The 13,783-nt window shown below is 33.6% G+C and overlaps 1 protein-coding gene across 2 annotated transcripts; it reads right to left on the bottom strand.

The window, feature by feature from the left end:
* Positions 1-2,078: 2,078 nt before the first annotated feature.
* On the bottom strand, positions 2,079-13,056 carry LOC144569462 (MLO-like protein 9). Of its 2 annotated transcripts, none has more exons than XM_078319829.1 (15): positions 12,715-13,056; positions 11,104-11,161; positions 10,676-10,911; positions 9,539-9,658; positions 9,382-9,442; positions 8,928-9,016; positions 4,862-4,936; positions 4,691-4,779; positions 4,566-4,615; positions 4,394-4,434; positions 3,269-3,442; positions 3,118-3,153; positions 2,969-3,036; positions 2,743-2,803; positions 2,079-2,626 (listed from the first exon to the last, which is right to left on the bottom strand). In XM_078319829.1, exons 1-15 carry the CDS (start codon positions 12,841-12,843, stop codon positions 2,255-2,257), a joined length of 1,659 nt encoding a protein of 552 aa, XP_078175955.1. In that variant the 5' UTR covers positions 12,844-13,056; the 3' UTR covers positions 2,079-2,254. The 2 variants fall into 2 exon arrangements, with proteins under 2 accessions (XP_078175955.1, XP_078175963.1); XM_078319837.1 differs by having other exon boundaries at positions 2,085-2,626; positions 10,676-10,864; positions 12,715-12,856.
* Between the last annotated feature and the right edge of the window lie 727 nt (positions 13,057-13,783).

Genomic DNA, 13,783 nt, shown 5'->3' with positions numbered 1-13,783 from the left:
GTCGTACTATTAGGAAAAAAAAAATTACATTAGTAAGTAAGAAAAACATATGTTATATAAATAATAGAAGAATTAATCAATTTCAAAATAAGTAAGAAAAAACAATATATATAAAAAATATTTCAAAATAAGTACAAATAAAACTACAATACATAATTTATGAAACTTATATATTATCACACAATCACAGACAAAAAAAAATGTAAAAATAAATATTCATTGAAGTAAATAGGAATAAATGAATGATTAAATGAGTATAAACAGAGTAATCAGTCGATTAATCGGAAAAATCCGTTAATAGACCTCTGATTAGTGTATTTGTAACGGTTTGGCTGCCATTAACGATTAAACAGGTGTTTAATCAGCCGTTAAGACCGTTTTTTACAACACTGTTCCAAGTATTACAATCATAAACTTTTAACAATAACAGCTAATACAATTAATAATTATTAATTACACCATAATATTGGTCCAATTGGTACACAACTATTATATTGATTAACAATTTTGCGAATTTTTTTTTTTGTAAAATAGAAATAAATATTTATCCGTTATTACTCATAGTCTCATATATGGTCCATTAGTCCAGACCCCAATGGTACATGTTTCAAAAAGAAAAATGATCATTGGGCAAATAAATTACAAAGAACGTCAATGTCAATTGTTGAAAAGAGGACCGACAGTATTGGATAAATAATATACACGAAGGAAGAGAGACGACTCGAGAGACGAACGAGAGCCAGAGCGTCAGTGAGAAAGGAATTCATTATTCATATTACACAAGGTAGTAAAAGAATATTTATGTTTAGATCCAGACCGTCCATCAGAGTCCGCTAAAGCGGATCGGGATTCAATTTCTGGATTTGGATTGGACGGTCCAGATCTAAACAGAAATATTCTGTTACTTGAGAGAGAGGATATGGACTAAGTTAGGAAGTAGAAAGAATTAACAATAGTCCGACTGGGCTATATGTACTCGGCCTAAAATTTTGAGATTCATAGTTTAAAGCCCATCATTTCATACCCGATTAAGGAATATTTTTACGAAATATCAAAAAAAAATAGAAATCGCCACTCTTTCGTTCGCAGATCTTTTGATTCTCCTCTATCGATCTCTTGCATTTTTGACCGAGAATGGTTCAAATGTTTTAAATCCGTGTAGCTCATCAAATGTTTTAAATTCGTGTACATGACTGTTTATGTAATAATCCGTGTAGCTCGGTAATACTGGGAGCGACACTGGCAAATGTTTGTACACAGCTGTTTATGTAATAATCTGTGTAGCTCTCTTATAATCGCACACGGACAAATATCCGTGTGTATTTATTCAAGGATTTCTACATCCTCACAGCGAACACGGCAGGAAATCTGTGTAGCTCCTCTATTTATGTCCGTGTGCAATTTCTTATTCTGTAGTAGTGATGACTCGCGTTTTATACGCGCTTAATTTGCGTATAAAACGTTTTTTTTTTTGGAAGTTTTTGAACTTAACTCCGAATAAAACGCAAAAAAAATGTATAATACATTTTATTCGCGAAACAGAAATTGCCGCTCTTTCATTCTCAAATCTTTTGATACTCCTCTATCGATCTCTTGCATTTTTGACCGAGAATGGTTCAAATGTTTTAAACATATATTTTTAAAACTTTAATGACTTTAAATTAATTAAATTTCAAATGTCAAAATAAAATTGTTAAATATTATTATATCATTTTCTCTATACAGACATAAAAATTTATGATATTTTAATTATTATCAAGAGCTTAAAAATGCATTGTTATGGACAAATTTTCATTAGTTGTTGATTTTTCAACTAACTGAAATATAAACGACAATATTGAAAAGTGTTAATTTCTTATGTGTAATGTAGATAAAATAATATAAATCATCTCACAGTTTTAGTTTAACATATATATAATTTTAGTTAATTTCAGTTACATTGTAACCGGGCCTCGGTCTTTTCAATCAAAAAAAAAATGAACATATATATTTTATAATTTTTGTTATTATAAAATTAAAATTCAAGATAGAATATACAAAAAAATAGAGACAATTGAACCCACTCTTTTTTTCATTTGCAAAGATGAGTGCTTTTTTTTTTTTTTTTTGAAATGCTTGATAGAGACTAAGACCTTGCTTCTTCTGGAGAATACTCTTGCTCGTGAATAGGTTCACACTTCCCTCAAAAGCTTCAAAATACTAGATTTCTCATGTCTTTACGAGTGCTGTTGCTGGACTGGCGGCGACATTAGATCTAGACATGAGAGAATACTCCAGTTATGTTTAGATCTTCATCTCTTCTCTCTTCTACATTCAATCGCATTTCCTGCAGTGTATTTTTCCGGTTCAACTCAGATATTGGCATCTGATCAATCTCAACATCTGAGATCTCATTGTCAGAATGTGACCTTCTAATACCCTCACCAATGTATCCCGTTGTTCTATACCGGTACAGATGGCGAGATGCAGGTGATGCTATCGGACTTTGGCCAGGGATTAGACTTGGAGTTATAGATGGTGAATGTGAGCTTCCTTTTTTGTTCCTTCTCCTGGCTGCATCACACCATCTTTTGAGGGCCTTGGATGTGTGCTCGTCAAAAATAGACATTTTTATGTGTGATCCCATCTGAATAAGAAATTATATCGATAAATTGTTGGTTTACTTATTGAGAAGAATAATTTTGCTGACAAGTAACTATGTGCATATAAGGTCTGGCTTAAGAATTAGCAATTGTTAATTACCTGAGATACAAGAGCATAGAGGGGGAGTGTGATGTAGCTGCAAAGGAGATGGACAATGACTCTACAATAGAACCCACAAATATAAATAATTATATCATATAACAAACTATTCTATTCTCAATTTATAGCTAATTTAGTAAATAAAATTGTTGATTATGAGATATACATATATAAAGGGAAAAGGTACGTAGTTCTATTTTTAGATGATTATAAAGTTGTGACTTACCCAATACATATTCTCGCAACGACATAGCCAAAGCTTTCATTGAAGCAAGATTTTAGACCAAACAAAAACTGCATCAATATATATAAAAAGTTAGTGCATCCAACAGCCTGTTAGGTTTAGCTCTCTCATACACAAAATGAAGTACTTACCCAAATCCACAAGAAGTAAGCAAGTTGGAAAGCATTCTGCAAGAAATGAAAAAGAACTCCTTTACATTTAACAAAAACAATATGTTTTGTATAACTAGAAGGGATATATATATAGTATTAAATAACAATATATCTAAAAAATGGTTTCTACCACGAATAATGCAAAGTGAATCAAGAACAGAACTAAGTGGGGCCGTCCGAACCAGAAATGGCGGTTACTTAATTTCACAAGTGGCATTCCTTGTGTAACTGCTTGCCTCTGCTGTATCTCAAGCGCCATTGATGCGATTATCGCTTGCAACTTGGCTCCAACTGCCAAAATCACCTACAATAAGAAGCATGAAGTTATGCTTTTTTTTCGAAAACAATTGGTAGTGACTATCAAAACTATATTAATAAAATTTGTTTAATACATCAGTTCCTACTAATATTACATCAAACTCAAACTAATGTAGTACATCAGTACCAGTACCCATGACAACCCAACATTTTTGTTCCCTTTTCTACAAAATTTCAGCCTTAAATTTGCTTCCTCAGCAGCTTAGTTAGCTACTAACCACGGTGGTAGCTTGAAGTTATTTTTTAACACCTCACTCGAGTCGGCACTAGGGCTGCTAACAAATCAAATCAAATTAAATTGAACTTGCCCTAGTTTGAGTTTGAATTTGAATAAGATTCAAACTGAACTTGTTTGATTTTTTTCAGAACTAACTTCAATCGAATGAGTTAATTGCGAATTTTTTTCCAATCGAAGTCAATCGAATCACGAACTACGAGCTTTTTTTGCCAGCTCTACCAACCTTAGTTATTTTTTAAAAATTGAATAGCTTAAACTAAGCATTGCATTGGAACTTATCTAATCATATCAGGTACCTATTTGTACCTATTTTAAATGAAACCTTAATTTTGCACTGAGCCACTAGCGTTACTCTAATTTGAATGGTACATGTTAATTTGAGATTTGAACCTAAATAGTTTATGAACCAATTTCGAACGAACTATACCCAGTTTGAATTTGAATTGAACTGGTTTGATTTGTTTCATAACGAACTTCAATCGAACGAATTAATTGTGAAATCTTTTTCAAATCGAAGTCAATCAAATCACGAGCTACGATCTTTTTTGGCAGCCCTAGTCGGCACCCAATTTAATTAAAAAACAATACATTGCTTCGAATTGGATTCATGATATATAGGAATGAGTAATTAGCAAGAATGGAGACAGTGTCCGCGAGATGAGCTGTAGAAAAAAAAATCATGATATAGTGAGAGCTTACAACTAGTGGCAGTAAAGTGACCCATAATAGTTCTTGAAACTCTGAAGAAAATAAAAAAATAATGTGAAATAAAGAGTTTAAAAATAAATTTATGACTACAAATGACCACAAAAGAAAATATATTTGAGACTATAAATTAATGTTCTCTAAATAATATAGATGAGATGCTTACCATGTACATTTAGAAGTAAGATGACAACGGCACATCCCCACAAAATTGGACTATTACACCAAAAATAATGCAATCTTAATATTTATATAAATTCAGTAACAACAATAACTAACAATTTTACATACCTTATTCCAACAACCACTTTAAAATCATCCTCTAATGAACGTTTAATGTACTTCTGAAAATTAAATTTCATTCCAGGATTTAAATGAGCCTGTAAGAAAGTAAATGATGTTAATAAAAAAATTACTTACATGAGTTTATATAATAATGATATTGAATTGAAGGAAACTCACATTTATGAGGCCATGGCGCAATGTTAAATAATCAATCTTCTGAACAGACCTAATAAATTGCCTAAAGAAGCTTACCTATTAGAAATGAAGGACAAATAATCACATAAACGCGCGGATTAATATGTGGTAGAGTATACAGAGATATCAATTTAAATTTTTGTAAGTATAACAAAAGACAAGTAAACAGTAATAAGCAGTCTTATTTTTGTAGAACTTCCAAGTGTACCAACCTTTGGTGTGATCACTTTGGTTTTTTCCTCTTTGTTTGTTACTAGCTATATGAAACAACTTCTTCCTTTTATGGAATTTGCCATGTGGTGTATGCTAGAACCACTATTAGAATCGGAGTTTATTGCATGCATCTGAAAATGGCTTGTTGCATGGACATACCCTTACAACAAGTCCAAAAAGGCTTGTTGCATGCGCTTACCCTTGCAACTGTACCGTCACAACTACCTTCCTTACAACTACTAAGTATTTGCAAGGACACCCATGCAACAACTATTTTTCGATGTGTTGCATGCACTACAGCAAAACGGAGCTTCAGCGACCGGTATCAGCGACCAGTAGTGACGCCGGTCGCTGATGTTCAATTTTTCATCAAATATAAAAATTTCCACTCAAATTTCGGCGACAACTGTATCAGCGACCGGTATCAGCGACCGGCGCTAGTACCGGTCTCTGAAAGTTTTTTTTTTTTTTTTTTTTTTTTTTTTTTTTTTCGCTGAAATTTTGGGAGTAAATCGCGTGGGCGCCAGAACCTTCTCCTCCGCGCGCCAGAACCCAATCGAAACCCTTCAAATTTTGATCGAAACCCCAAACCCTTTTTCAAAATTGATCGCCTCTCTCTCGCCTCAGACCAATGGCCCTCAACATCTCTCTCTCGCTCTCTCGCCTCTCTCGACGCACCATCTTTCTCTTGCTCTCTCGCCGAACCAGCCAAGACCGAGCCGTTTTCGCATGCGAACAATAGAAGTCGATGTGTGAGTTCTAGCTCCTCTCTCTGATTCTACCAATTTATTATTATCAGTACTAACATTATTAATATTGCAATGCTTATTAGTTCAAGGAAAAAATAAAAGAAACAAAACAAAAGGTCATGAGTTTTCTTTTTAATGTATCACAGTGTGGTATCAGCCGTGCTCAAGGAGATGACAAATGGCACCTTCTCATCTGAGGTAGCAATCATGCTTAACAAGGTGAGCTTCCTTTATTATTAAATTGTAAAATAAATAGGACAGATAGATAGAGAACATAAACTCTGATTCTGGTAAAATAAATAGGACAGATAGATAGAGGATTTAATTTCATGCAGTTTAGGCTTTAATTTTGATCAATTTGGATTTTTTTGCTATTTTTAATGAATTTTTGAAGTTCAGCCTTTGAAATGGGAAAAAACAGCAAAAATGACAGCACTGTTCCCAGTTTACCCCTGTGTTTAGGCTACTGTTTGGTATAGTTAGGGAGCCCCAAAATTTATGAAAAATTACCAGCATATATAACACCATGTCTTTAGAATTTTCATATAAAGAACATTAAATTTGGCTTAGTAAAACTCTTGGAATGAATTTCTAAAGTTGGCTACGATCTTTTCTTGACCTCCTGTGACAGATCAGCCAGTGCAGGCTGATCAAAAGTCTAAATCCAAAATCCACTTACACAGTTAGATAGAGGACAGAAAAACAAGTGGTTTAGAGCCAAAGTTTTCTCCATTTGGATTTTTCTGCTATTTTCTAACCATTTTCAAAGTTAAGACTTTTCAAAAATATGAAAACAACATATTATACAGAATTTAGCATGATGTAACAGATATAATTGCATCTTTTTTCAGACAGACCACCTACAGCTTGTCAACAAGAACCTTCATGACCAGGTTATCAATTAATTCTAGGTCACAAGAAGATTTTAGTGTTTGTGGATTAGCTCATGTAATTAGTATTGTCAAAATGTGATATTATGTTTGATTTAGCATGATGTAATATACTCTTGCTTTGATCGATTTTGTTTGATTTGAATGTTGTTTATATTTTGTATGTTTAGATGTTGTTATTTATGTTTGATCGATGTGAATGTTTGGTATGTGTGGTACCAATTAAATGGGGGAAAGTGAATAACAAAAAAAAAACCCAAAAAAATTGACAGAAGGTTATCAGCGACCGGTTATTTCGTCGTAGATATGTTTTTCTGACGTCAGCAAAAATTAACAGCGACAGAAAACAATTGGTCGCAGAAAAAGTATCAGCGACCGGCCGACGTCATTCAGCGACCGGTGACGTCAGCAGAAGAGTATCTGCGACAAGGCTTTCAGCGACCGGGGTATCAGCGACCGGAATTGACTTTCTGAGACCGGAATGACTATCAGCGACCGGCGACGTGACTATCAGAGACCGGAAAACCGGTCTCTGAAAGTCTTTGTTGCTGTAGTGATGTGCCTACCCTTGCAACAAGTACGCATGCTAATACTTTCAGAGTTGACCCCGTTTGTAGTATTTGCAAGGTTAACACTCGTGGGTCCCACCTATCTATATGCAAGGCTAACTCACGTTGGTCCCACCTGACTTTATGCAAGGCAAGGAAACATGGGTCCTACCTGACTTTATGCAAGGCAAGGAAACATAGGTCCCACCTAACTATTAGTAAGGCAATTTTACGTGGGTCCCACCTGATTATTAGCAAGGCAATTTTACGTGGGTCCCACCTGACTATTAGCATGGTAAGATGTCCATTTATTTGCATGCACTGCAGTTCATACTATTTTCGTGGATGTACCAAAGTATATAATAATAGAAAATGGCTGCAAATCAGCACGCTCAAATTCAAAATTGCTGAATCAATAGTTGTTTATGTTTTGTGTCACAAAGTTTGTACAATTATTTTTGTTTCTCAATTATTTTGGAGTGTTTGTTCTAAATGCAAAAAATGAAATCATCAAAGTATTGAATTCTTATAAACTGATATTATTCATGTTGTTGTGATTTATATTAAAAATCTTCATTGAAAAGGAGATGCAGAATAAATAGAAACAAATTTGTTTCCAGGAATGAAACAGTTGCAAGGGTAGTCCCATGCAATTGCATGGGAACAGTCAGTCCAAACTTTTGCATGCGCAAAGGGTTAACTAGTTGCATGGACCTTTAATAAAATATAATATAAACAGGGGGTTAAGTAGTTGCATGCGTATGTAATTAAGTTGATGCATGGACCTTCAATAAAATATAATATAAACATGGAGCAAAGTAGTTGCATGGGTACGGGGTTAAGTAGTTGCATGGACCTTTAATAGAATATAATATAAACAAGGGGATAAAATAGTTGCATGGGCATGGGGTTGAGTTGTTGTAAGGACCTCCAATTAATTATAATATATGACATTCAAAACGTAATTGCAAGGGTAGATAGAAAACAGTTGCATGGTTGCACATACATCACACATTTGCATGCGATAGATATTGCAAGGGACTACCCTTGCAACAAGTCTGAGGAATTCAGAAACACCATTTCTGTTGCAAGGGCCCTCCTTACCTTGCAACAAACTAGTGCTACGCATGCAATAAGCTCAGATTCTAGTAGTGAACCTTAATGTATCTTTATTGGGAAAAAAATGTACTTAGAAGCAAAGTATAATAAAGCAAAAAAAATAAAATAAAAAAGGGTAACTCTTGTGCATATATAGTCGAGGCATTATATATAATTATTACCAACATATTGGCTCTACTGCTTCAAAATTGCACTTATTGATGTTTGAACATACTATCAGAGCCGTTTGTACTTTCTTGTGATCTAGACAGTGAAATTTCTTACAATTTCAAAATTATTTGTAGTTTTTTTCCATGTCTTACAGTATATCTGAGACCTAGATGGCCAGATAAACACATGCATGTTAACAGGTAATAATTGGTTGTTGCCTGATCAATTTGCAATTAATATAAAACATCACTGAGATGGACACAAATATTAAAGTTGTTTTGTTTATAATACTAGTGAGAAACACTAAAAAATGTTGTTCAAATAAGATCAAACTTTGTTAAAGCACAAGAAATAAATTTATACTCAGAATAGTGCTTACAATATAAAGAAGAATGATTGATCTGCTCCAAATGTTTGTATGTTGACGAACAAAGGATGTCTCATGAGTGAACCTGAACCTTGAAGGATCTGAAAGATCAAATATTAAAAAAATATTTATACAATAAATTCAGCTTTCATTTGTAATTTTTAGGAGTTCCTTTGAAATTGCAGGTCACCAATGTGGTGAAATTAAGTATTTTATTGAATGATAGTGTGTAAATTTTTTGTAGATCTGAAGTACAGAGATTTACCAGTATCTGAGAATATATTAGAAATAATCTAGACCTGCCAATAAAAATATATTATCTTAATGAAGAGATAATTCCTAGATTGTTTTTGTGTGTGTTAATTTTGGGAGACTAATTTGCTTAATTGGAGTGGTTAATTGCCTTTGAACAACTAATGAGCAAATAACCTAAGCACATAAAATTCTTATGTTGAAAGAAAGCTACCTGTTAAAAACTCATAATTATGTGACACAGTCTCCTTTTCCCATTCTTTCCATGATCGAATCTGCAATAAAAATTACTTCTTAGAAGTCGAAATAATAAATAAACTTTCATTATCATAAAAAATAAACATAATTATATATGGGGCTATTGTACAAACCTTCAATCTTCCAAGAGCCATTACTGAAGCACTATATACAACATGAACAACAGCCAAGAAAAATATGAAAAGGCGCAAGTCGTGTAAGCTTTTTGTCGACATGAGAGGCACCTTTCCGGCCTGTTAATGGTAGCAAACACTCAAATTTACAACACCAAATTGGAGAGTAACCCCCTTTTTTATTTTATAATATGAAATGTCATCCATCTAAACTTGTCAAATCTCACAATTGTTCTTTTGTAGGAGGAACAGTTGAGATGGTAAACTGGAAGTTCATCCAAAATTTAAAATGTCTTGAATGGGCTCTGTTTCATAAACATTGAACCTGACGACTAATTAGATCCAAACATACCAGAATAAAAGCATAGAAGGAAATATCGGCCGATACCGATCCGGATCGGCCGATACTGGTCCGATACACGCGGATTTTGTGTTTTTCGTCCAATTTCTGCAATTCTGGTCCGATTTTGGTCATTATTCGTCTGAAAACTTGAATCCGTGATTGATTAAATAGTGTATCAACTATATATGCACATGCTGAAAACTCGTCGCATTCATTGATTAATAATCGTTCATTTGGGTCTACAATGTCTTTTTATTTTATTTTGGACAACAATATCCCCATTTTTATCATAATACAGACGACGATGAAATGATCCAGCCAGCACAACATAGTTTCTGGCAGCGAAAGAGTGTGTTTATAGTTTTAATGCTTGTATTATATTGTATTAGTAGATTATTTGATTGTAATCATTTATCTAAACATAAATTACTGACAAATTATTTTTTTATCAATTTTTTCCTATTTTTTAGTGTAAAACAAGCTTCTGGCAAAAAGTCCGATTTTCTAATCCAAATCGGCTGATACCGGCCGATACACTGATCCCGGATTGGTATCGGTCGGGACCGATCCTGATCCCGATACCGATATTTCCTTCTATGAATAAAAGCAAGAGAAAAGTACTAATAGTCTGCAGACTCACAGCAGAACAATTAGTTTTCTAATCCAAATCGGCTGATACCGGCCGATACACTGATCCCGGATTGGTATCGGCCGGGACCGATCCCGATCCCGATACCGATATTTCCTTCTATGAATAAAAGCAAGAGAAAAGTACTAATAGTCTGCAGACTCACAGCAGAACAATTAGATGTTTTGTTTCCAGCAAGGCTTCTACGGTTTGAGCTGAAATCATTTGAGCCGAAATCCATGGTTTCGGCCCACAAAAGCCGTCTACTATTCGTTCCATTACCTTTTTCTCCGGGATTGCATGGCAACATGATGTTACCTGCTGATTTTGAGATGCATATTCCAGCAATGTAGTTCTGGAAAAAGATGAGGAGCAAGGAGATGAAACCAAGAATCATCAACTCTGCAATTGTCATGAATAATCAGGGTAAATTTGTGGATATATATATGTAAGCAGTACACTGAGTCACTGACAAAGGATGCAACAAGTTCAAGAAATAATATTAGTTGACAGTTTTTTTTTTTTTGTTTGTAAGGCCGGGAGAAGGGATTTGAAGTGGCACAGAAAATGGAACAAAAGGGTATAGGAGCTCACCATTTTTAACCTTCTCAACTGCTTCAACCAAAGCATTCTTGTTCTTCTTCCGGAACCACTGGAAAGAAGTCAGTTCAGATGTAGTAGAGAAAGGAAATACAATTTAAATAAGCAGTTCTCGACTCGGTTTGCAAGTAACGTTGATATTAGTTCAAACTCATACAACCAGAAAGCCTCAACTCGGGAGAAAAAAATGAAATATTCAACAATAGAAATAAAACTGTTAATAATAGTAATATCAGTAGTAATAATAAAAGTGTTTCAGTAAGGGTCTTCTTTTGATTCAGTTTTTCTTAAGTTAAAACAAACAGAAATTTTTGAATATATTGCTTTGTTGGTTTGGTTCCATTAGAAATTTAAAACTGTAGGCTTTTGCATTTCTTGGTTTGGTTCGCAGGTTTTTTAGACCGCATAATTCGAACCGATCAAAAATTAATTTTTCATAGTTGTATTTGTCAGCGAGAAGGATCGCCCAATAGGCAAATACACTGTGGGGCTTATAAAGAAGAGAAACGGTTTTTGTCCACTATGTTTTGTCCACCATTTGTCCACAACCTTATCCACTCCCATCTAACTGTCTTTTTACAGTATACAAGATTCAATTGAAAATTTTACAGTATACGAGATTCAATTTTATAGTATATATTTTACAGTATGCAAGATTCAATTGAAAATTCTACTGTATACAAGATTTAATTTTTACAGTATACAAGATTCAATTGTAAATTTTACTGTGTAGAAGATTCAATTTTACATTATACAAGATTCAATTGAAAATTTTACTGTATACCAGATTCAATTTTATAGTATACAAGATTCAATTTTACAGTATACAAGATTCAACCCAGTGCGGACACTAATAATTAACTCTAACTGCCAATAACCGCTAATAACTAACTCTAACTGCCAATAACTTCCTATAACTGTAATTTCTGAAAGTACAGTTTGAAAGTACATTTATTTTGTCCTGTTGTGCAAGTTGCAATTTTTTTCTAACTATCATAGGACCACTTCAAATAGTTACTAGATGTTTTGTGATTAACTGATATATTTTATGTGATATATTGTATAATTATACAGTATGTAAAAATAATTTTACAGTATTCACGCAAATCAAAGCTGTGGACAAATGATGGACAAAAAGTTGTGGACAATTAGACGCTTCCTATAAAGAAATTAATTTTTCTAGTCTTCTCCTCTGTTTTAGTGAGTAGTGAACAGACAAGAGAAAACAAAATTTCAACCAAAATATAACAGGAATGGAGAAAATAGAAAGGAAAAAACCAAAATAGACAGAGAAAGGAAACACTAAAAGAGGTTATTTTTTCTTTGAAATCTTCTTATTAATTTTGGAAATTTATCTTGCTTTCTGAAAAGAGATATTTATAGATGGATTTTTCGCTCTGTATACATACGTAGAGCATGATGCGATTTTCTCAATCATTATGTAAATAAACCAAATTTACTGGTTCAGTTGATTTTTGGCAAACCTAACAAATTGTTTCATTAACTGCAACAGAACAAGTTAGGCTATGGTAATTGTCATAGTTCTTCTAATTAACTTTGGTACCAACACATACCTAAAGAAAAACCTTTGGTACCAACACATACCTCACCAATATGGTGGAGACCCTTATCTAATAAGAGAGAAATAATAATCATCACAGCACAAATTAAGGCCACAGCCCAAGTTGGGGTCTCGGACAGCTCTCTCGTGCTCTCACCACTATCAACCACCATTATTAAACTCTATCAAGCTCTCAACTTTGTATTAACTGAATGGTTTCTTCTTTAGGTAGAGCTTGTTACTTTGCATAAGCTGTTGACCTTCCAAAGTTTATTGTTGTTGTGGAGGAGTGAGTCGAGCTCTCTTTCTTTTCTCTATTTTATTCCCTCTGTTCTTATGTTGCAAATCAGGTTTATGAGAACTGATTATCCCAAAAATTGCATTTTTGGGCTGTCTACGGAATCGGGTGTCCATAAACATTGGTGACTAGGAATCGATCGGGTGCCACTTGCATTTTGTACTAGCAATGCAGTCTGCAGAGCATGTATGTGGAGTCACCAAACTGTTTAGAAGAGTATAATTTCTTTTTCAAGAGATAAGCATATACACTTACTGAGCTGTTTGTTGCATTTAAGTCACACAATTTCTTTCAAAACAGGAAGAGAGAACTCTACCAATATAAGAAGAGTCAAATCTAATTCCATTTGGTCTCCAACAAACATCACATCTGGAGAATCTAATTAAGTCTCTTCCTCAGTGCAAGGGAATTGAATCTGATCCTCCATGTCAGGGAATTGAAATTAATTCTGACCATTTTGTGCCAATTATATTATAATCTCATAATATCTTTTTTCAAATATTCAAGTTTCGTTACATATAGTTGACAGTCTGAAACTTTTTCTTTTCGGTATGCAATATTCTTCAAAGAAATTAATTTGACATGATAAATAATTATTTACCGCCACCACCTCAATTACTAATTATTATTATTATTATTATTATTATTATTATTATTATTATTATTATTATTATTATTACTACTATTATTATTAGTATTATACTATTATGAGATCTTCAGATACAAACAAACCGAAACCCAAAAATAAAATATTAACCACATGTATTGTGGGTTTGAATTGAGATGCCAAGTATTGGGCCTAAGCCCAACATATA

This window comes from Carex rostrata, chromosome 2 (genome assembly GCF_964058835.1).
Source record: "Carex rostrata chromosome 2, lpCarRost1.2, whole genome shotgun sequence".
Taxonomy (NCBI): domain Eukaryota; kingdom Viridiplantae; phylum Streptophyta; class Magnoliopsida; order Poales; family Cyperaceae; genus Carex; species Carex rostrata.
This window is presented reverse-complemented; position numbering and strand designations above follow the sequence as displayed.